The sequence below is a fragment of the Haliaeetus leucocephalus genome, unplaced genomic scaffold (assembly GCF_000737465.1).
Source record: "Haliaeetus leucocephalus isolate CR32 unplaced genomic scaffold, Haliaeetus_leucocephalus-4.0 Scaffold13, whole genome shotgun sequence".
Classification (NCBI taxonomy): Eukaryota; Metazoa; Chordata; class Aves; order Accipitriformes; family Accipitridae; genus Haliaeetus; species Haliaeetus leucocephalus.
The window spans coordinates 1269177-1291428 of NW_010972449.1; the positions used below are offsets into that span (position 1 = coordinate 1269177).

General features: G+C 48.2%; 1 protein-coding gene across 1 annotated transcript in view; it reads left to right on the forward strand.

Annotated features, from left to right (window-relative positions):
- The window catches only part of RBM19 (RNA binding motif protein 19), a 69985-nt gene that overhangs the window by 11966 nt on the left and 35767 nt on the right, over positions 1-22252 (forward strand). The window contains exons 17-21 of the mRNA XM_010574258.1: positions 1734-1879; positions 3183-3243; positions 4987-5066; positions 5504-5559; positions 7035-7151. Of these exons, the coding sequence (XP_010572560.1) occupies positions 1734-1879; positions 3183-3243; positions 4987-5066; positions 5504-5559; positions 7035-7151 (460 nt within the window). The remainder of the gene's footprint in view (positions 1-1733; positions 1880-3182; positions 3244-4986; positions 5067-5503; positions 5560-7034; positions 7152-22252) is intronic.

Consider the following 22252-nt stretch of genomic DNA (forward strand, 5'->3'; position numbering starts at 1 on the left):
GTCACAGGGGAAGGCTGGAGCCAGGGGGAGGTGGGGGGCCACTTTATCTCCCTGTAACGGAGACCCTCACCTGGAGATAAAAGGCTATAAGCACAGGAGCTCCTGGAAGGCTGCTGGAGGCTGATAATGGTCTTTTCTGCCAGCCTCTGGATCTGGGAGAGGGAAGGGAGGGAATGTGGAGCGAATGCCTCGCTCACAAAAGGGCTCCGGGTGGCAGCGTGTGGCCGTGTCATATTGTGCCAGCCACAGACGGAGGCACCTCTTCATCCCACCCCTGTCTCGCTGAATCTCTTCCTTCCTCTTCCCTCAAACAAGCCTCCTTCAAAGGCAATGGGGTGTTTTTTTCTGTGGCTTCTTAGCAAATACCCTGCCAGCTGGAGTGAGGAGGGTTGGACCACCCAACCAAAAAGGCTTGGTCTGTGTGGTGCAGGGGGCAGGGAGGGCAACCAGATGGAGCTGTATGGGGAAAGACAGCTCTTGGGATGGAGCTGGGGAGTCTCTGCACACCCCTGGCCCGATGCGGGCTCTCCTCATACGAAATGAGGGAGAAATAAACCTAGAAAAATCACTGAGGGGGATGTTAATGCCAAAGGGAGATGCGTAGTTTGCCCCTTATGAGCATAGCATCAGCTGTGCTGTAGGGAATGAAGATGCTCTAAAAGACAAGTGGTCTGGCGAGGAAAGGAGTTGACAAGTCAATGGAGAAGAGAGAGTGAGAGAGCATGAGCACGTGCTTGTGTGTATCCTCTGATGTCTAATAAGGGCCTAGTCCCACCGCAGCCTCCATTTCAGTGTGGGATCCAATGGATTGCTCCTCAAACCTCCCGTGTGTGCAAAAGCTCAGTAGCTTTGAGGCTTCTTCATCACATTAAGTACTGTAGAAATTATTAAGCCGTTTTAGAAGTTGGGAGGAGAGGGGATGGATGGATAGAGAGAGTCAAAAAGCAGTTGCCAAAGCCTCCTTCCTTGTTGAGACCAACTGCAGATACCAACAGATTTGCCCATTGATCAGCTGTACAGTATCCAGGTTTCTGTTAACTTCACAGCTCCACCGCGGGGCTTGGGTGCCCCAGAGGAAGCTGTTGCTCTGACTGCTGAATTGCAGCTTGATTATTTGGTTTTCTTTTTACAGATTTGTCTTTGCAGAATCCCAAAGCAAGATTTGTACAAAGTAGTGCTCATTGCTGTTGACCTGAGTGAGGTTTGTGGGTCATGAAGTATGAACTCTGGAAGTGTTAACACTACAGTGAAGCCCTTTAGGACCACAGCCTCTGTGCTGGGTGCAGTTCTTCAGTGACCTTCAGTATGTGTTTGGGCTTAACAGACCATATTCCTTCACATGCTGATAGGAAAGTTCTCATTTCACATCCTGTGGATACACATTGGCAAAAGATGAGGTTTCAGAGCAGCACAGAAGGATGCTCAGGCAAATTTGGGGCCCTTGCCTAGGTCAGTAGGTGTCTGGCTTGGTTTGGTGTGAGGGTGTCCGAGTGCTGGGGAAGCAGGTTTGTGGAGTTTCTACACTCAAAGGATAGGCAATATTTTAGTTTTCATGGGGATGTGCTCACGTACTGTATGTTGAGCTTGCATCAGTCTATGTCCACCCACAAAGAGCCAACAGAGAAGTGGCCTGTTTCTGCTGGAGTCGTAACTGTTAGCTGGGGTAGTGGGCAAGTTCCCCCCAAATTTGTCTTTGTTACATCTTAGTGTTGGGTTTATTCTTTTTGTTTCAGATGAAGCTATAATGGGCTCAGAGGAAAGAGCAGCGCAGGAGGAAGAGGAGGAGGAAGAAGAGGAGGAGGAAGAAGAAAGCATTCCTGGGTGTACCTTGTTTATCAAAAACCTGAACTTTGCCACCACGGAAGACACACTGAAGGAGGTGAGCCGTAAGCGAGGAGAGGGGACGGGGTTTTGCTTAGCATGATCTGTTCAGATGGAGCAGGAGACAGTTAACGTGTGGTTGAGGGCCAGGCTGAGATGCCTGATGGACTAAAGCCCCCACTCCCAGCACAAGTTAGAAGAACAGACTATATCTGCTGCAGAAGGCAAGGGGCAAGCAAGCTGTTCTCCACCTGTTGTGCTAAGGATAAAGTGTTTAAAGGAGTTAAGTTGCAGCCAGTATGACCTAACGGGAGACGAGGGAGCACTGGATTGTACTGGGACTAGGAACCTCCGCTTTGGGGTTTCAGGCATTAATTAAGACAAATGTATCGGAAATGTTTTGGTGGGGTTTAATTCCACCTTGGGACAGGTGGAGGCAGTACGAAGTCTTCTAAGACTCATCATTCTCCTCATTTCCTGTGCTTTCTGTAATGCTTCTCCTTGGGACAAGCACTTTTGCAGCTGTGATACTGCTTTGTGTGTTAAGGCAATAAATAGATGATGGTATCGCTGAGATGTGCTTTTCGTCTAAGATTCTACGAACATTGAGCTGTCTGTACTGCTTTACCTCAGCAAAGCACTTGGGAGAGATCGTAGCATTTCTAAAGCCACGTGGGATGTTAATAGCGAAATAAGGAAAAGCAACTGGGAGTTCTCATCTCCGCCACTTTTTATAGCCTTGTGAAATGCCACATTTCATGGCCCAAGAATGCTGGCGCGATGTCAGTCGGTCCTGGGCCCGTGATCCTCTACCTTGGGACTGTGGTACTATGTAGAGATCCTGGTCCAGTTGGGTCTGGGGACAAATGTAAATCTTTGGAGGAGGACTGGGGCTTGTCCTGTCTTCTCTTTCTGCCTTCTGGCTGCAGTTTTACAAGGGAGTCGAATAGATGGTTTGCAGCCCCCGCTGCCCTCCAGCCCCTCCTTCGTGTCTTTGGGAAGAGCCGCGATCTAGGGGCATCACAGGAGTCACCCACCCCTATGGTCCCTACCTGGCTGAGGGCATTTTGTAATCCATAGTGTTCCTCCAGAGCCATCCCAACTCTCTGCGCTGTTTCCCAGGAGTGGTGGAGGATTCCTGGGAACGCGTGTACTGAATTCTTCAAAAGTCTCTGTGCATGTGTGTATTTGTGCAGAAATAATTTTATAAGATACAGCTGCACTGACTGCTTGTCAGGTGTGTGTTGGGGGGAGGTGGGCCCGTGAGCGTGTGCTCCTGGCTCTGGAAGAGGGCCACGTTGTCACTCGAGTTGCAAGCCTGTGACAAAGGGAACTGAATCACATGTCCAAATTCCTTGCAGACGTTCTCCAAAGTGGGAGCTGTGAAGAGCTGCACAATATCTAAGAAGAAAGACAAAGCAGGTACTCTAGATGTTGCTGTTCAATTCCTTCCCTCGTCTGGTTGCTGAGGGCTCAGGTGTGGCATTGCTTTAGCATTCATCTGGCTGAGCGTTTGTGTTCTTGTTGGCGAAATCCTTAATATTTCTAGAAGTGTGCCTGTTGAAATGGCTGAAAGCAGCAACCAAAAATACCCCGGGGTTCAGTCTAGAAGGTTAAGCTCAATTGTGGTATTTGTGGAGACGTGGCCTTCTCTTGAGATCTTGAGATAGAGAAGCCAACTCCTTCAGGATCACAGAAGAGAGCGGGATGCAGGTTGAAAGGAACCGGTGCCCCACGATGATTAAACCTGCACATGACATGCTTTATCTGCAATAACGGCCAGGATCTTCAAGGATGCCTGGCTGAGTACTGTGCTGAGTGGGCTTCGTTTGCCTTCTGCCTGCCAGTTTCGAACCCAGCAGGCTGTGGTGACGAGTGGTTGTGCCTGTTGCATTGACTGTGCTCGCTTTCTGGGTGGTTGGACAGGGAAGAGTTTGCTTAAGGCAAGCACTGGCTGGATGGGCTATGTCTTCTTTCCGGATTTTAGGCTAGGGAGTTGCATGGCTTTACGGGATTTTGCCTTAACAGGGCTCCTCTTGCATGGAATACTCGAAAACTTGGATCCACTGAAAGAAAAAGAAATTAAGCTAACTCTACAGTACTGCTCGCATGTCTGGCTGTAGGCATGCTCGTGACCAGACAGCAACGTTTGAGTCTAGGCTGATCTCTTACCACCTACCAAAGCGATCTCCTTCTGTCACTCTACACTCTGCTACCATTGAGGTTTTGAAGTTGGAAACTGGGCGTTATGTTTTTGCTTGTGGATTTTTCCTTTCCTCACCAAGCCTTAATTATGGCTCTTGCACCGGTCAGTGTGTTCCTCCGAAGCACGGTGTGACCGTAGGTGCCGCAAACCTTTGCTGTGCCGGGAGGTGGAATAGGTGTCTCCTCCTTTGGTGTGGAACTGGCAGCTGCCTGCCCAGGTTTATAGAAGTGCTTGCTCCTTTTGTGCCTTGCAGACCACAAAGGCGTTTTGTCTCTTAAATGAAATACGGGGCTTGTACTTTGTGATGATGGGAAATACAGCACGTGGCAGTCCAAACTGAAACAGATCTCAAATGCTTGGCTCCCAGCAGTGGTCAGTAACTGACTGCTTGTCAAGTGTTGGCCAGATGAATTTCTGAAGGGGTCGCGGGTTAGAAGCGTCTCCTCTGGGGACCAGACTGCAACCTGGATATCGCTATCCTGCAACAAAAGTCACACTCGTTTCTGGGTAGTTGGCAAATTTTCCAAACGAAGGTCTCATTTCAGTCATGAGGAAAAAGTCCTGTGTATAAACGAATGTTTGCGTATCCATAATGGGATCACTTAGCCTGACCATGACTGTCGGTTGTTTTGTAGGACTTAGTGTTTTATTTAAGGAGGTTGCACTGAAATGCAAAGCAAAAAACCTGTTTTGCGTGCAACGTCAGTTATCTCCTCTTTGGCATCAGCACCAAAACAAGCTGTTCTAGAGCAGCATCTTGCTCAAAACAAGTCAGTAACGGGTGCTGATGAGGAGCATGAGAGTCAGGGCATGGGCAGGCTGGCCCTTTGCCTCGGGTGTTAGTTTCTGTCCCCCCAGTTTTGGCAATCAGAGCTTGCTCCTGATTTGTTTTTACATCTCCTGCTTAATATTGTCACTGTTTCCTGCTAGCTCAATGAGTCCCCTTTCTCTTCCGACAGGCACTTTGCTTTCAATGGGCTTTGGATTTGTGGAGTACAAGAAGCCAGAGAGTGCCCAGAAGGCCCTGCGCCGGCTCCAGGTAAGCTTAAGCATTGTCAGTCCGGATTTCTTTCCAGAGATGGTGGGCAAAGACATCCTTGGCTCATCCCAGAACAAATAATAAGACAGTCCTTGCCTTGAAGAGTTTGCAGTCCAGAGGTAGAGGAAGCCACAGCCCAAAGCAGTGAAGTGACTTGTCTTTGCCAGTTTAGTGGCAGAGCTGAGGTTGATGGACAGCTAGATCAGGGATGTTGGCTGCTGCTTCGGTCAGTCAAGCTGTCTCCAACCTCATACGAGAAGCCTTGCCTTGCATGAGCGGTGGTCAACAGAGAAAAACTGTGGCAGGGAGAAGGGGAGGACTGTATGGGAAAGAGCAAGATGTGAAATGCTGTGCTTGTATCCTGGAAGCTTGGAAGCTGTTGTGACTTTGATATTTTTTTTTTTTTTCTGTTGTTGTTTCTTTGTTTTAATTTCTAGGGCTGCTCTGTAGATGGCCATAAGCTGGAAGTGAAAATCTCGGAGAGAGCTATCAGGTAAAGCTTATGTCTCACCTCTGTAACATGGTTACTTTTAAGCTGCAGTAATGCTCGGTAGGTTCTTCACTTCCTACCTGGCATTTCTGCATCACGAGGGATGTGAACAGTAGTGCTCTGATGGCTGAACACATCAGCCTTTGTTGCGCTTTACTCAGAGTCACTTTAGTCAGTCTTACTTGAAAAAAGAAATTATGAATAGCTGATACAAAGGTGTTCACTCACTAAATGACATATTTCCACTTAAAATCCCTAAGCAGCATGCAGTAGCGGGACCCCAAAAATGAGCCCAGAGTGAGAACTGGGCACTTGAGCTTTCTTCCACACGCAAGGAAAAGGCTCCTCTAAAACCTCTGCTTTGGTGACAGTTCAGTCAGCATTGCAAAATCAACTGATAGCCCAAGTTCCAGTGGATTTAAGGAGTTCTTGAAGACCAATATTCTTTGGGTAATGAAATCTTTTACCCTAGTTCATCAGGGAGAACAGGACCTTAAGAATAATGTTCTGCTGCTGATTCTGATCAAATCAAGACAAATACAGGTTTCTTTCTTGCTTGAAAAAAAATTTGGATTCAACTTCTTTTGTTTGGGCATTCAGGTGCAGAGGAGATGGTTACTTGGGGACGAATTTAGTTGGAGTTCGAGTCCTGCTTTTTAGGGTTTTCTTCCTAGTTTTTATTCAGTACAGAATCTTCTAAGTGCAAAGTTGAAAATTAATCCAGATGTTTGAAGGTGAATGTTGGCACCTGAAAACTGTCCCTTAGGCATTTTGGAAACCCTGCTGGTGGAGGTATCTCTTAAGTGTCCAAATTTGTTTGAAAATCTGGTCCCTGGGGACCAGAAGCAGTCTGACAGCTTCCTGTCTGCACTTCGTATTTCAATTCTTTTATAAACATTTTCATCCATTTTGATTTTTAAAATCCCTTCAGTAGGTATCCAGCCTACAATGCAGAATGCTTTGCTTTATGAAACAAGCTGCTGTGTTTTGTATTGGGTAAATCCTTATCTTGTCCAAATGCAATACAATTCTGAAGTTAAAAAAATAAAATAATAATTAAAAAAATTTCATTTGCTATTTTCTAAGCCAGTAAGAAAAAAATCAAAATTAGCTTACATTAAGCTTTTTTTTTTTTTTTTTAATATATCAAATAGTACATTCTCCTGACAATTGAATGGGCAAGATTTGATGTCAAAACAAAAGTTTGTGGCAAACGTGAGTCCAGGCCAGCTGCTTAACCTCAGTTGAGGTTGCAGTCAGCAAGCTGGACAGTTTGATTTTCAGAGGTAGGATTTAAATCACTGAAATTCATTCCTTCTTGGTGTACTGTATGACATTTCCATTGTCGCCAGTAAGATGCCAGTGAGGATGTTGATGTGAGCTAGCTGGCTAGTTGTTCTGCATTCTTAATTTTGAAGCAGCCAGAATGCGATGGGTGTTTTGCTGCACCTTACCTGCCCTTTCTGTTGACTTCATAGGCCTGCTGTGAAATCGTCCCGAAAGAAACAAACAGTCAAGAAGCAGACGACTTCCAAGATCTTGGTCCGAAACATCCCATTCCAGGCCACCGTCAGGGAAATCAGGGAACTCTTCAGGTAGGAAAGTGCTTTCTGTCGGGTCTGTGGAGTGCTCCGGGCTGGAGCTGGTACGATTTTCATATGGGATCTTGCTATTGGATTGTAAATATTATGAGTTTTGTTCTCTTTGTGGAAGTAAACGAGCCTTTTACTGAATGTAAATACGAACGGCTTGGCAGGTTATACCAGTATAGAAATTCTTCTGGTGAGACAGAGATCACATAAGCCAGTGTTTTGGCTGGAGCCGCTGTGAGCTGTCAGACCCAGTGGCCCACCATCGTGCAGCAGACATTCGCGGAGCTTGGAGGTCTCCCTGCCTGTCAAGTAAATGACATAGTGTTGAATATTTTTTTAATTATTTTTTTTTTCATCTTGCCTGAAAGGCGTGCAGCAGCTTTCCTGATGCTCGGCACACCTGCAGACAGCTGGCGTGAAAGGTTTGAGCTGGGGCTGGCTCCCTCCTCCATCTGTCTTGCCCACATGATGGTGTAGCTCCTTCCCGTCGTGGAGGGAGCACTTACATCTTGCTTTCCACCCCATGAGTGTTTTGCTGTGTGTGCCTCGCGTAGTCGGTGGGGTGTTGCCCTGCGTTTGGCAGCCCTGTGTCTGTAAGGATGTGGGACTATGCTGCCTGTAATACCTTCTCCTGTAAGAAATACCTTGTCAGCCGTGAGACCTGCCTGGGATAGCACGGAGCGTTGAATAGGGATTTTAGGATCCCAGCCTGCATTCTTCTGTGTGCTGGCTGATCTCTGTTTTCTTTGTATCCTCAGCCTTTTGTGCAGTGACTCATTAAGCCTTATAATGCATCCTGGAAAAGAGGTGAAACTTTGTAAAATACAGCATGCAGCATCTTTCTGCTTCCAGAAAGAGAGTCCTGCTCATTGATCGAGGCTGTGGTCCCTGCTCTGCTGCTGGTTTGCAGAAGGAATTTGGAGGAATCTGTCCAGCTCTGCCTGTCAGCTTTTCCTATCTGCAAAATAAGGGTGATAGCTCACATCTGCGGGGCACGGTGAAGTACCGTGTTAGGAGGTGGCTTTTCTGTGTGGGTCTGTCTAAGCAGAAGACAGGCACTTTCGTCTGGTCAGGGCTGTGGCATTTCTTTCCGAAGGGACCGAGTTGAGGAATTGCTTAACCCTTTGAAAGCTCCCCAGACCACACAGTGAAAACTGCCTTGCAGGGAGCCACAGGGCAGTGATTTGTTCGTTGCAGGAGAAACTATGCGTTTCCCTATGTACAGTGAATTCTACCTACTTTATTAGTGTGTGATGTTCTCCTGGCTTGACCACAGGTAAGGACAGTGGTTCCCACATGGCTGGTAGGCTCTTTTCTTGCAAAGTGTAAGGTGGCAAGGAAAGCTGTGTGTCGCAACGCTGTTTTGCAGTGGGCTCTGGGGATTTATCTGAACGCAGACCGTGGCTTGGCTCTTGGACGCACGTTGCTGGAAAGGTGATGGTAGGCACAATGTAAAGATCCCTGTAGAAGAGCAAAAGGGTTTTTTTTTTTGCTTGTGCCGTGCAGCTTGGATGCTTTCGCTTCAACACTGCACTGAGAGGCCCTGCTGAAACAGGGCAAAAAAACCCTGGGCTTCCAAGTCACTGTGCTGAGTTTTCTTAGCACGTGGGGCACTGCTAATTTAAAACCCGACACTGTGTGGCTACAGACATGACCTTTGTAAAGCTGGAGCAAACAAAACCAGGGGGATCTATTTGCCTTCTAGGGCCCTGGGTTAAGTTCAAGGAGCTGGAAGGCTTATGTATATCACGAGGATAGACAAGCCCCACAGAGACTGGGGGGTTTTGGGCATGTTTTTTTCCTCCTGTCTTGTCTAGCACCTTAATGCTGTGGAGAGGAGGGGTAGAGGAGCAGTCTGATTAATATTGCAAGGAACATGCAGCTTCTAGCCGCGTGCGCTGTTGACAGCGCTCTCGGAGCGATGCGTGAACATCCGTTTCATTTACCTAGGATATTCAGAGATGTGTTTTTTATCCTCAAAACAAAAGCCAACGGCTTGGGGGGGGACCCACAATCCTCCCTCCACCCCTGCCATCCCTCCTTCGCTTCAGAGCGGCTAAAACCAGGCATGACGGAGCTCTACTAAACACTTCATCCTCCTAGATTGCCTTTTTTTTTTTTTTTTTTCCTCTCTCCTGGTTTTAAATCAGATGCCTTCGCTCTGGAGCTTTTAGCTCTTTCTGCATTTAGGAACCTGTCTTATTTGTATTTCATTATTTATTTATTCGCAATCGTGAACAATCGCTTGGCAGCGGAGGCGGCACGGACGGCAGGGCTGCAGGGGGCACTCTTAGCCTGCCCAGGAAAGGTTGGCTGGGGACCACCGTGCTGGGGACCGCCAGCCTGGGGACAGCAAGGGACCGCCAGCCTGGGGACCACCGGGCCATGTCGCCGGGCATTGCCGTGCAGGGCAGCAGCCCCGGGCCTGCGGATGGTTGGGAGGCTTTGCGGAGCGAGCGTCCCTTCTATTGTTTCACATGCTCAAAAGCCACTTTCCAGCCCTGCAGCTGATGTTGTCTCCCAACCTGCTTCCTTCTGCGCTTGCTTTTTTTCTTTTCTCAGTTGCCTGAGCAGGAGACAAATTAATAAATAAATACACACACACACACACACTCGCACTCTCTCTCTCTCTATGTGTGTGTATATATGTCGCCCCAGATAAATACATATATATTTGGAAATATATATGTGCATAATATGTATATTTTTTTCCCCAAACAAGTATTTCCACGTTTGGAGCTTTGTCAGGGAGCTGTGTCTTCCTTTTCAAATGGACCTGCAGTAGGTGTTAATGGTGGAACAGAAAAAACAAGGGAGTTGGGTGTTTTGAATAGCGAATTTTGAAAGCTGCTGTACCTGTGCTGCTCAGCAGTGGTTGTTCAGGAAATCCTGCCCTGGTTGTCTTTATGCTTTTTAATATCGTTCTTTATGGCTGCTTCGAGTGATCTGTGCATGGGGAAAAGGCTCTGCGCCATCCTTTGGGCTGGACCTCACTGTGGTTTGGAAGTAGCTGGTGACACGCGTGCTTCCCATTGCACGACCGCACGTGTCTTCTGCATCATGAGCATCAGCAGATTTGGGGAGCCGTGTTCCCCAGGAGTTTCCTCCTGCCCATTCCCGGCAGTGACGTGGATCCCTGGGAGGAAGGAGGCCAGGCAGTCCCTTGGGAAAGGTCCGTGAGTGGGTGTAAAATTCAAATCGACTTTTCCCCAAGCTCATAGTTTGCGGGAGATTCAAAGCAAAAGTGTTTCTTTTAATTTTGGAGTTGGGGGATATCGAGTTCTAATTCTTGGGCTGGAGAAAGGTGGTGCTTAATTTTCTCTGTACAGGAGTCACAAATGCTCTGGTTAAGAGCTGAAGTCCTCTGCCTGTAAAATAAATGTCTTGTTGCAGGGCTCCGTGAGCCTTAGTTGCTGCCCACCTTCCACACCAGACCCGATGGCTTTGCTGGGGTGTGTGGCACTGCTTCAGAGTGTGTCCTACCATCTTCTGCTGGAGGTGTTGGCCTCTCTTGCACCGTCAAGGGATTTTTTTTTTTTAATTTTTTTTTTTTTTTGAGATCCAATAGGTGTTATTTTCTTCAGAGGGAGAAATGCTTTTCAATTATAGGGGCTGCTTTTGGGATAGGTGTGAAGATTTAGCTTTTGTGGGTATGTTTTTTTTTTTCCCCCCCCATTTTTGTTCTTTATTAGATTCCACTCTTATCTTTACTACCTGGAAAAATAACAAAAGACAAATGGTCCTTAGTTCTTTCCAAAGAGCCATGGTTAGGGGAAGAGAGACAAAGGGATTGATAACCCATGAAGGCTGCTAATTTTTGCTACCAAATTGGGGGGCTTTTATGGCAAGACTTTTTTTCAAAAGGAACTCTAGATGTGGCAAGCTGAATTGGAGATCTGTGAAAGGCCACATTTTCACAGATTGGAGCTCTGGCAATTTCTGAAAATTAGGCTCCTTTAAAATCTATCACATTAGGTCCACGCAGCCTTCATTGGAAGTTTCAATTAACTACTTGTTTCATAGTATCCTCTTCCATCCTCTTTTGCCCTATCTGCACCAACTTTCATGAATATTAAAAATAAGGCTGTTTTGCAGTTGGCATATAATGTTTCAAGGAGATATATGTTTTATTTTCCCCAAAGAGGGAATGATTAGATTTAGAAAAAGACTTCTTAAAAGATTTCTACCCAATCAAATGCAACCTGAGGGATAGATACTGTTGAGAGTCTGCCTAGAATTTGACATAACTGATGCTTGTTCCACTGACAGATGCAGTTATTAGAGTTGCATCTTAAGTAGCAGGTATTGGGGCTGGCATTGTTTCCTATTTTCTTTGCAAAATATATCGGAGAACTTATCATTGGGTCTGTATCTATAAATTCTCCTAAAATTGCAATGACCATCACTTCCAGCCCTCCCCTGCCAATTAGTTGCAGTAGGCATTAACCCTTAAAATTCAGAGCGGGATCAGGTGCCAGCGCTATGAGTGTGGAAGGTGTGTTATTGTCCGTCTGTCCATCCCTTGCCTTTCACTTGCAGGAGCTGCAATCAAGCACATTGCGTAAAGCTGTTAAATCACAAAATTATTATCAGTTGAGAGACTGGACTTTAGTTTGACTAAAGAAGCAGCTAGCAGAAAAAGCAATTGAAAGGTATGCCAGAGCATGGAACAGGTTATCGGGTGCATTTATCTCCATATTCTGACTTTCCTATAAAGAAAGTAATGCTGCTTCTTGTGAAGACCTTTGGGGGTGGGTGTCTCTTTTAATTTTAACTCCTTTGCTGACTATTTTCTCGGTCTTGACAAAGACATGGCATTTATTGCATCTGGCAAAACAAGTGCCTGGGACTGATTAGGAGGAAACAGATCTATTCCCTCTGATAGAGGGTAAAAGTGAAGACAGCCAGTGGGACAAGACTTTGGAGTCATGTCTCTTCTAGAAGAAATATCTCTGAAGAAAGATACGGTGGATAAACTGGCAGAGATTTTTTTTTTTTTTAAAGGCAGTCTTTATGAAGTTAATTTTATAAGATGATGCCTTTCACTTCTTCTGACCTATTATAATAAAGTGTAGTTATCAGAATGGGCTTTTCATTTCCCATTATAAAGGACACGGTGGTATAATGAATCCGTCTGCCAGACATGCTTGCTGTTCACACCTTTCTCCCAGTAATGGAGTCTACATGACTGAAGACAATTTCTCCTTCCCAGAGTAACGTTGCGCTGTTGAAGCCGTGGAAATCTTTGCTACTGAAAGGCAGAGGAGGAAAAAAATTAGTCCCTTCATAGACATGTGAGTTTGTTAAGCAAGTGCTGGGCAGTATTAATTAGAATATTCAGTGCAAACACCCCTAGGAAGCACAGTGCTGTAAGCATCGCTGGCTGAACAGTCTAATGTCAGATTACTCTTGAGTGATGCTTTTGAAACCCTAGATGTTGTGCTAGAAATGTCTCGAAATCCATTGCTGCTTACAACTTTTTTTTTTCTGTATTGTTAGATGGCCCGTGAATGTGGGGGGAGCTGCAGAAGTCGCAGTGAGCACCTCCTCGTGGTGTAAGAGTCTGCTGGGGGTAGGGCAGGGGCTGCACAACTGCAGCCGGGGGAGATGAAGCTGGTGGGTGGGATGTTGGGGAGAAGCCCCAGGAGCTGCTGAGCCTGTGCTGGAGGTCTGGTCTGGAGACGGTGGGACAGGCTCAGTGATTCTCCTGGTCTGCCCGTTCCTTCTGCCATCCTGCCACAGCAGCAGATCTGTCCTAGGTCAGATGTCTCCTTCTGGCTGGGTTGCTTGCTTAGCGTCTCGCTAGGAGTGATGTCCCCCAGTGTGTCCTGCAGCCTCCTGTGAAAAGCCAAAGAGCAGATATTTCTCCGCTGTTCAACAGCTGGAAACTCCCCCCAGCACCCTACAGAGTCTAGGTAAGGGCATGTGCGTTGCAAACACGACTGTGATTCATAGGACTATAAAACTTGCGATTTATTATGCTCTTAGCCCTTTACAACCAAAACAAAATTAAATTGACATAGATAAGATACTGAGAATGTTGTTTGAGGGGCAGGAGGAGACACGGCAAAGTTGCTAGATATGCAGGCGTTGGGCATGCTGGGCTTGTTAGTACTGTTTGGAAGGGTGTGGAGCAGATCATCAACCCTTCCTTGTGGTAGAAACCACTGTTGGGTTCGTGCCCTGTTCATCTGGGTTAGAGCCATGAACAGATTAAGCTGCGTTTTTGAGTCATTTTATCATGATGGCCCAACTGTCAGTCTGCAGCTAGATCCAGTCTGAAGGACTGTGGCTGTTTAGATGATGAGCAAAGCCTGCCAGCTAAAAGTATCTTGTCCTACCTCTGTGTAGTTACTGGTTGAAAGCGAATAGTTTCAGCTGTGTTATCAGTGAATACAGAGATGTTCCCCAGAGCAACATATCACCCCTTCTCCCCAGGAGGCTGCTTCTGCTGAGGGAAGAGCTTCTTGGTCTTCCACAATCTGGTGCCTGTGGCCCAGCAAACTCCCTTGTTCCATGTGTGTGTCAGATGAACAAAATCCTGTACTGGAGCAGTCTGCAGATGAGAGGAGAAAGGCTGGTCTGGTCTGGATACCTTGCTCAATTCTTTGCTTGTGTTACTCAGGCCAGTATTGATCACTCACTTAAAGACCTTTGTGGATTGGGGCTTAGGTGCCTCGGAGAACGGACACAACTCCTGAGAAGGACTGGTAGGATAAGTATATTAAAACAAATGCTCAGATGCTTCAGTAGCGGGGCTGTGCCATGCCAGAAGGTATTTGTGTAGAACTGAGCTGCCAGCTCTTCTGGAATACTCACACCTTGCTCGTCCCAGGCTACCATGCTTGCAAGGCTGTGAATGAAGAGGATGCCCAAAAATGAGCCTTGTACAAGCAGAAAGACCCCGGGGAAGCAGCTAGCATCGGTGGGCAGTCTGCACCCAGCCATTGGTTTGGTGTTGGATCCCAGATTTCTGGCTTCCCCTGTGAATTGGGACATTGGTGCCAGGACATGGAAGGACCATGGAACATGTATCTTGCTGAGAGGCACGCATTCAGGTGGAAACCTGTCAAAAACAGTTTTAGGAGCAAGAACTGGAACATGTCTCATTACACATTTGAGCGCTGACAGCAGTAATGATGCCTCTGAGTTTGGTTTGGTGTTGTGTGGGATTGCTGTATCGTGTTCTCCAGGAAACAAATGGGTGGTTTAAAAAAGTGACGCATCCTTTGAGATCTCCAAAGCCATCCCCAGGGTCCTGCTCCAGGCCGTTGAGTACCCCGAGGTTACAGGCACTCGATGATGTGGTGGTTTGCATCTGAGCGCACGCGTAGGTGCGTGTATGTGCTCTGGCGTCTTCAGCATACGGGTGGCTTCCCGTGCCAACGGTGCTTTTGCCCTGTTTCGGTCCATCCCTAGGGATAATAACTTGTGGCTTCCCAAAACCGTGGTGCAAACCCATGCCTGGAGCACTGCAGGGCTGCATGCATTGGCAGAAGCATCAGTGACCTGGTTTAAGGCGACATCCTCAGGAGACATAAATGCAAGCAGCTTCCGAAGATGCTAGCAGATGATGTGGCACTTCGTGTTAATGCTGGATTTCAGCTTTCAATTAGAATGCAAGGTCTGTGTGTTGGGCTTCTGAGCATCCGAGGAGGAGTGTGTCTGGCATGGGGGGGCTGCAGGATGCTGCTGCTCTGGATTGAAGCTTTCTGCCCTGGTGCAGCTCTGCCCCTCTCACCTGCCTGCTGTGCGGGCCCTGTCTGCCCACGTAATTTGAAGGCACTTGCAAAAAATGCATCTTTGGATGTGTTTTCTTTGGCATGGTTAGGAAGCTGCTTGGTTGATTGCTCCCTCCTTCCTCGCCGAGGAGCTCTGCCCCACTGGTGGCTTTCAGTATTTTTTCGATTTGCAAGGGCTGCTGTGGTCTCCCCTGTGATCGTACCGCATAACCTGGCTCTCCTCCTGCCCTTGGTCTCTGTTATCACCCCATTTTCCCCCTTTGCTGGGGGCTGTTGGAAGATTTAAGTCTTGCCCCTTAGGTTGGACCCCCTGACCACCACATGCCATCTGCTCTCCTGATGTCTTTGGATCGTGTGCGACCTTGTTCTCCCGCACAGCCTACCTCAGGTGCATCCTTACAGCCCAGCTTAGCGCCGGGGATTTACTAATCCTTGTGTGGTCCCATGTCCAAATTGCAGGTGCCTGGGAGCGGTGCACAGGGAAACGCAGGGTGCAGGTGCTTTTCTGGGCAGCAGCCTGCAGGTACGTGCACCAGCCTCGTGAGCTGAGAGCTCTGGATGAGAGTACAGGAATCTGCTGGGCTGGTTTATTTCTCTTACTATCTCAAAAAGCATAAATTAAACATCTATTGGGGTTTTTTTTGGTCCTTCTTGAAGCCTTTTCCTTATGTGCTGGAAACCCAAACACAGCAATGTTGGGTTGATATTCGGAGACCAGAAATGTAACTGGCCACTGCGATTTGACTATCCAAAGTGAGCCATGGGTGGGGTGGGGGAGGGTGAAATAGGTTTTCAGCTGTTTTTCAGTTTGAATCATAAAGGTGTTTAACATAGATAAGGAAATGTTTAACTCTGTGTTATCTTGGCAGGGTTGCTTTAAAAGGTGGATCTTCCCAAGAGCAGAAGGAAGATTTTTTCAGCACATCTCTTTCCCTGTCTTGAATATTCATTGCAATACTTGATTTTTATAATTTTTTCCCCTCTTCTGCACTCCACGTACTCCATACCCACAAGTCCCCTTTTCTGCTCGCCCAAAACCTCTGCTGAGGAGTTTTCGGCTGCCTGCTTTTGCGCAGTCCAGTTGTCCAATGCAAATGAAAGGAGTTTCTAGGCTGCTTCCTTCTGACTCCTGCCGAAGCATCTCTCACCAGGGCACCAAGCCGAACCTCCCGATGGAACTTAATTAGTTTTACGCACAGACTCCGTTCTCATCAGCGTGGAGGGGCTCAGGGAGGTGGAGAGAGATGGGGAAGGGATTGCTTTTGAAATGTCTTATTCAGATGTAACTCTGGGATTTTGCTTTGGGGTTTTTGCCATTTTTCTGTGCCGAGTGGAACTGGCACATGTGTGCGTGTACACGTGGGCTTTTTCTCCTCCATAGGAAGCAAGAAACAAAGCCTATAGGAGCTGCTGTCTCCTGTAAATAACCCACTCAGTGCTGTTTGTGTTCTAAGGTCTCCTTTTGTCTGAATTGTTAAGAGTATGTGTTCATCTATATATAAGGAAGAAAAAACGGGGGCAAGGAGGTTTGCCTTACGTTGTAGCCGGTTCTTGTTCATTTTCAAAATTGTCCCTTGGCCTCTCAGGCTAATTAGGGGGCTGGCAGCCATGGGGTTGCAGAATCTATGACTTTGAAATGACACTGGACTCACTTTTGAGCTTGTGTCTTAGCCTTTAAGTCAAGGAGCAATCAAGTTTTATTATTTTCTTGATCTTAAGATTCTTTTTGTTGCATTTCTTAACTAGAGTTCTTGCACCGTAACATTGACCCATCCACCTTCCTGTCTCTCGCTAGCATGTACGTGTGGGTATTTTTCAGTCTCACTTCATGAGAAGGTCCTGAACAAGCCTCTAATGAATCACAGTTTTCTCCTCAGGATGACATCGTGTCCTTTATTTGCATCTCTGTTTGCATTATTATTTTTTTTTTAACCTCAAGCCTGCTACAGCATTTCTACCTCTTCCAATCCAGTGGATTTTAAGCCTTGGGACATGGTTACAATTAAGGACCTTTCGTTGCACAGCCTTTTACCTCCCCTGGGGCAGACCCCCTACCAAAGGTGTTTGAACCGTGTTGGCTTCTGCAGCTGGTGACACCATGAGCATTTCTGCCTGTGCTCCTGCCCACGCGTTGCTTTTCCTGAAGAAACCAAACTTAAGGCAGATCAGGCTGACTGTCTGTCTTCTCACCTGCCTTTCTTCCTCCCCCAGCAGTATCCTGACCACTTCCAGGCACCTGGCAGAGGAGAGGAGATCTTAAATTTGAGACCTTGGTGCAATTAAGCATGGGAGAAAGCTCTCGAGGCTTGTCTTCCCAGGAAGGTGGTGTTATAGGATTGACCCTTATTAGACATCCAGGAGTTCACATAAGCTGCCCTTGAAGATGGGACATTTTTTCTGAGCCAAGTTCTCATTTTATTAGATACCAGAGAAACTGACCTTGGGAAAGCCATCTCCTTTGTTCTGTTTCTCGCAGACCTGCTTGTTAGCAGAGGGGCTGCCCATCGGTGGTCTGCGCACATCAGGCTTTCCCCCTCGTGGGTGGCCTTCTGGGACTTGCCCAAGGATGTTGGGAGGGCAGGCTTGGTCCCCTCTTCAGCCCCCTGTTTTTGTGTTTTGTTTTTTTTTTTTATTTTTTTTTTTTGACATCTCCTTGTGGAGCCTGACTTGGAAAGGCAGCAGCGATGACTTTTCCAAGCCCAGGAGCGCTGATCTCGGCACCTCAGCGGGCCGGCCCTGATCACAAGCAGCACTGTTGGGATTTGTGCCAAAACTCGCCCTGCAAATGCAGTTGTCAGGTGGGCTGCGTGACCCCCTCTTTGGTTCTCTTTAACCCAGGTCTTGCTCTTCCCACCCTTTGATCCTGCTAGCGTGCTAGCAGCTGAAGGGTTAAAAGAGTTCGGGGCGGTGGGGGGGGGTGGGGTGGAGATGAGGTATTTCAGATGCTCATTACTCACTGCCAACTTCCCCCAAAATCATATTAATTTCACGCTGTCACGCAGGACTGCGCTGTCTCTCTCGTCAGCATCCAGGAGGGTGACGGGGATGGGGGGAGCGCGGGTCCCCCCCGCTCCGCACCACGGCTGTGATTTGGAAACCGCATTGGTAGCCTCTCTCCTTGCTGCAGTACCGACCCAGCGGGACCAGGCTGGGGCTGCTCACCTTGCAGGGGGATCTGGGGAACGTGGGGGGGGTGCTTCGCCATGCGCTGCCTCCTGACGATCATTTTCCACCCCGCTGCTTGTGCAAAAACCCCATGAAATTAGGTCTGCTGCAGCGGGGAAGTCTTGAGGAGGGAGGGAGGGGAGCTGCCAACCTGCCCTGCCCTACCTGTGGACAGCAGGGATGCTGCTTAAAAGTTGGTCTTTAACCAGTTGCCTCCCTTTTTTCTTTTTTTTTTTTTTTTTTTTAATGCAAGCGAGCGCAGCCTGGCTCTGCCTGCAAAGATTGTTTCCCCAGCTGCCGTTGCCACCTCTCTCATTTCTCCCCCTTTTCAGCTGTTTGCTCGCTGCTGTCACCTCTGCAGGGACTTCTTGCCATCACACGAGGTAGGACTGGGACTCTGACAGCTCCCATGCAGGCTCAGTGCTCCTAAGCCCATCCCGGCTGGGAGCTTGCTCCCTCTGTAAGGCTTTCCAGCAGCAAGGATTCTGCTCTGTCCCGGGCAATTTTTGTTACTCTTATCTCTAGAAGGTGTCTCAGCTTTTTTCCACGTCTGCTCCTGTATTCTTCTGTGGGCTGGGGCTGAAAGGATCACCTCCCTCCCTTTTCTCTCATTGTGCACCCTATAGCCACGCTTCTTGCAGCGCTTGGCAAAGTGCAGCAGCAGCAGCTCGGGTCTCCCTGTGTTTGCAGAGTTGAGAAGGAAACAGCACGTCAAAAGGCTCAGCTCTCTCCCTACAGCAGAGAGCTGATGGCCCATGCTATCTGAGACTAAAAAGCTTTGCAATAAACCTTGGGACGGGAGTTACCTGCTTGTGTGGGAAGAGGAGTCCTATGAGCCCCAAGGCTCTCAGGTCCACAGAGCCCTGGACCCTTGGAAGTGGAGGACGGGAGCAGCAAATCCTGTGCCAGCAGCAAGTTCTGGTACCTCCAGCTGAGTGCTGGGCATTATAACGCTTTCTAATGCTTATGAAACATTAGAGAATCGATGAATCCAGGCGTTACTCCATTTCTTTAATCAGCTCTGCTCATGCTTTTCTGTTTCTAATTCCTTTCTGAGGTCCCCTCTTTCTCGAAAAGGCTATCCTCTGATGTGTGAACCGCAAGCAGGCTCATCCTACATAGGCACGTCCCTTGGGGACATGGGCATCTCCATGGTGCAGTGTGTTCCCCCACCTTTACGTTGACCTTACAAACAGTGAGTGCTGGCAGGAAAACTCTTTGAACTTCCTTTTACAATGCCAACAGTGCTTTAGCCCTGTATGTGACCAGCCCGCAGCGATGCTTCTTAGCATCAGCTTTTACTCTTTCCTGTGTCGGGGATCTTCCACTTGAAGCAGAGATGTTGCTTCTGGGAGGTACGTGGGATGTTGTGGCCGCTGAGAGGCAGGCAGGTTATGGTGGGAGGTGGTTTCCTGAGCTCTGTTGCTTGATATCGGTGCAAGAATCAGAGGAACGCTTGTAATTTGGCAAGTGCCTCTTATTCAAGCAGAGCATCTCTTTTGGGGGAGTGGTTACCTGCTCCCATCTCATTTAATCCTTCAACTCCAGCGTGGGCGTGGCAGCTTGTGTACCAGCTCGGAGAGCTGTACCTATCTGTTTTGCCTCTAAAAATTAGGACCTTCTGTTGAAAGCCCCTGGTCTGGAAGCCTCGCAGCATGGAGAAATGAGGTCCCTGCTCTTCCTCCAGCTCCCTGCAAGCTGGGCATCTGCCCAGGCAGCCAGCGGTCAAAAGCTGTTGGAAATGCCTCCTCCGAGGAGGGCAAACTCCGGCCCTTTTGGACCCCAGTTGGCCCTGGCAGGTTATTTTCAGATGTGTCATTGCCTCTCTTTTTTCCTCCCGGCATCCATGCGTGCATTACAGCTCGTTCAGGTCAGCTGGCCCAGGCTAGAAGAACGTGGTTTCTCTTCCTCCTCCGTAGCCCCACGTTTCTACCTCGTGTTCACCTTCTCAGCAAGCCTGCGGCTGCCACGCTGTGTTGACAGCATCTGTCAGCGAGGTACAAGCGCCTATTCTTGCCCGCAATCGATTGTGAACACCCAGGGTGTTGTGATGAGCTTTCCAGAAGGTTTGGGGGGAACAGCAGAAGGAGGATAAAGGGGAGAGCTCGCACCCCACGGTGCAGATGCACCGCTCAGCGCTGCCTTTGAACTGTCCTGCCCGGCTCCGTGCCCTCTTTTGTATTTTTCTGACTCCCACCGGAGAGCAGAGCTGTAAAACGCTCAGGCTGTGTGTTTTTGTTGGGTGGTTTAATTTATTTTATTGAAGAGGCTTTAAGCTGGGAGGGGCTGGGCAGGACTGGGGCAGGGGCATGGGGAGCGCTGAAGCAGACACTTAGCCTCGTTGAAGTCCATTTATTAAATTAGCAAGGTTGCATCGGCAGGGTTCACGACTGCTGGTGTTTGCATACTGATACAGTGAGATGCTGGGCAAGGACAGTATGGGGAGGCACGTCCCCACCTCTGGGACATCTCCCTCCATCGAGGAGGTGGTGAATGCCCGGCGGTGGCTCGCTCCGTGCCTTGCAAAGGTCCATCCCCACGGGGAGGATCTGCCTCTGCTGCGGTGGTGGGACGCGTGTGCCTGGCCCGGGGCAGCGCCGATGAGTGTGGAATTCGGCTTCCCTACGCGTGGACACACGCACGCTCCTGCTTTTCAACTCAATCGCGCTGTTACTGCAGTGCAGCCCTGCTGCTTCTGTAATGCTCTTCCATGCTAAGATATAAATAAGCAAAGAAAAAAAACCCCAAACCCAACAAGCAGTTACTTCCACTGCGGTTTTCTTTGCCCAGAAAGTCCCACGGGTAGATCAGCTGGAGTTGTCAACTTCCATTGCGGGCTCTGCCGCTCTTTGCTGTTTGCAGCGGTACGGATCTCTCTCCTCTTCATCCAGTCATTGCAAGCGCTTTCTGAGACCAGCGGGTGGAGAGCAGCGAGCTTTCTGCAGAAATAGAGACGTGATCGTTGAATCCCATGATGGCTCAGATAATGCTTGCACCGTGCGATCGCTCCCTGTCCTCCTGTCTTCCCAGAGTTTTCCAAGTGACCCGTAAAGACGCGTCCCACTGCGTAAAGTAGCCCCTGAGCTTTAGCAGGTGTTGTAGTTGTTGCAGGTTGGGAAAGGGCGACCAAAGGACAGGGCATGCTAGGAGCAAGAAGAAAGCAACCACTGTAGCTTGGGTAACAGCCGCACCTCCAATTTTGGCGACGGGGTGGGTGATTTGGACAGCTATCGGAGTAAATACAGTGTATGTCTAGAAATACTCCTCTGACGGGTGCCTGTTTTTAATGCTTTTTCTTGTTCTGATTCCCTGGCAGACTTCAGATGTGGTTGGGCTGGGCTCTTCAGAGACTAGCCTGCGCTCAGGAGATCTCACCATCCTTATTGTGTTTGAGTCACCAGAACAGAAGCACTTCACTCAAGCTCCTGCATTCTTAATGCATTTGCATGCATTTGATCTTCCCTACGCGTTTCTCTGTTCTCCTGATGAAAATAATTAATCTGGTTATTTTTCTAAGTCATCCTGCAGCTTTACAGGGACAAGACTTAAATAAGGATTCTCTAAAGCAGAGCTGTGTTAAAATAGCTGTCTGCCTATAAATATCTCGTTGCTTCTATATTTATTCTCTTCCAGCTCAGTGCAGGAGGTTCTACAATTGAATCTGAGATTTATTTTTTTTTTCTTCGACTGTTGATGCAGCCAGTATCTTACAGCAAGGCTGGTTTCTCCCAAGGATGCCCTAGGTACACCTTGGGGGCTCACGAGCCATGGCTAAATCTCCCTTCTGTGTTTACTGCTTTGCTAGTTGTACAAACTTCCTCTTGTCTTTGAAACAAGCTGACTCATAAGAATCCTAGAGGAGCAGAGATTTGTACCGGGCCCTTCTGTGAGCACTATTTTTAGCATAACTTATTTTTGACCGGAGCTGCACTCTGATCAGGATTTTCAAAAGAGCCCAGGAGAGATAAATCCCCAAATCTCAGTGCTGTTGAAGCTGCGGGTTCCTTTGAAATCCTGACCCGCTGGTGATTACTGCTGTGACTTGGTGGCTCCTAAGCCCTGGTCCTGCAAGGTGCTGCGTGCGGGGAGAATTGTGGCTTAGGAGCGCAAGCTCTGCGAAAGGCTTTGCGAGCGTCGGAGGCTCTCATTGAAGTCCGTGCGAGGAGCGAGATTTCATGAGGTTTGGGATATAAGGGT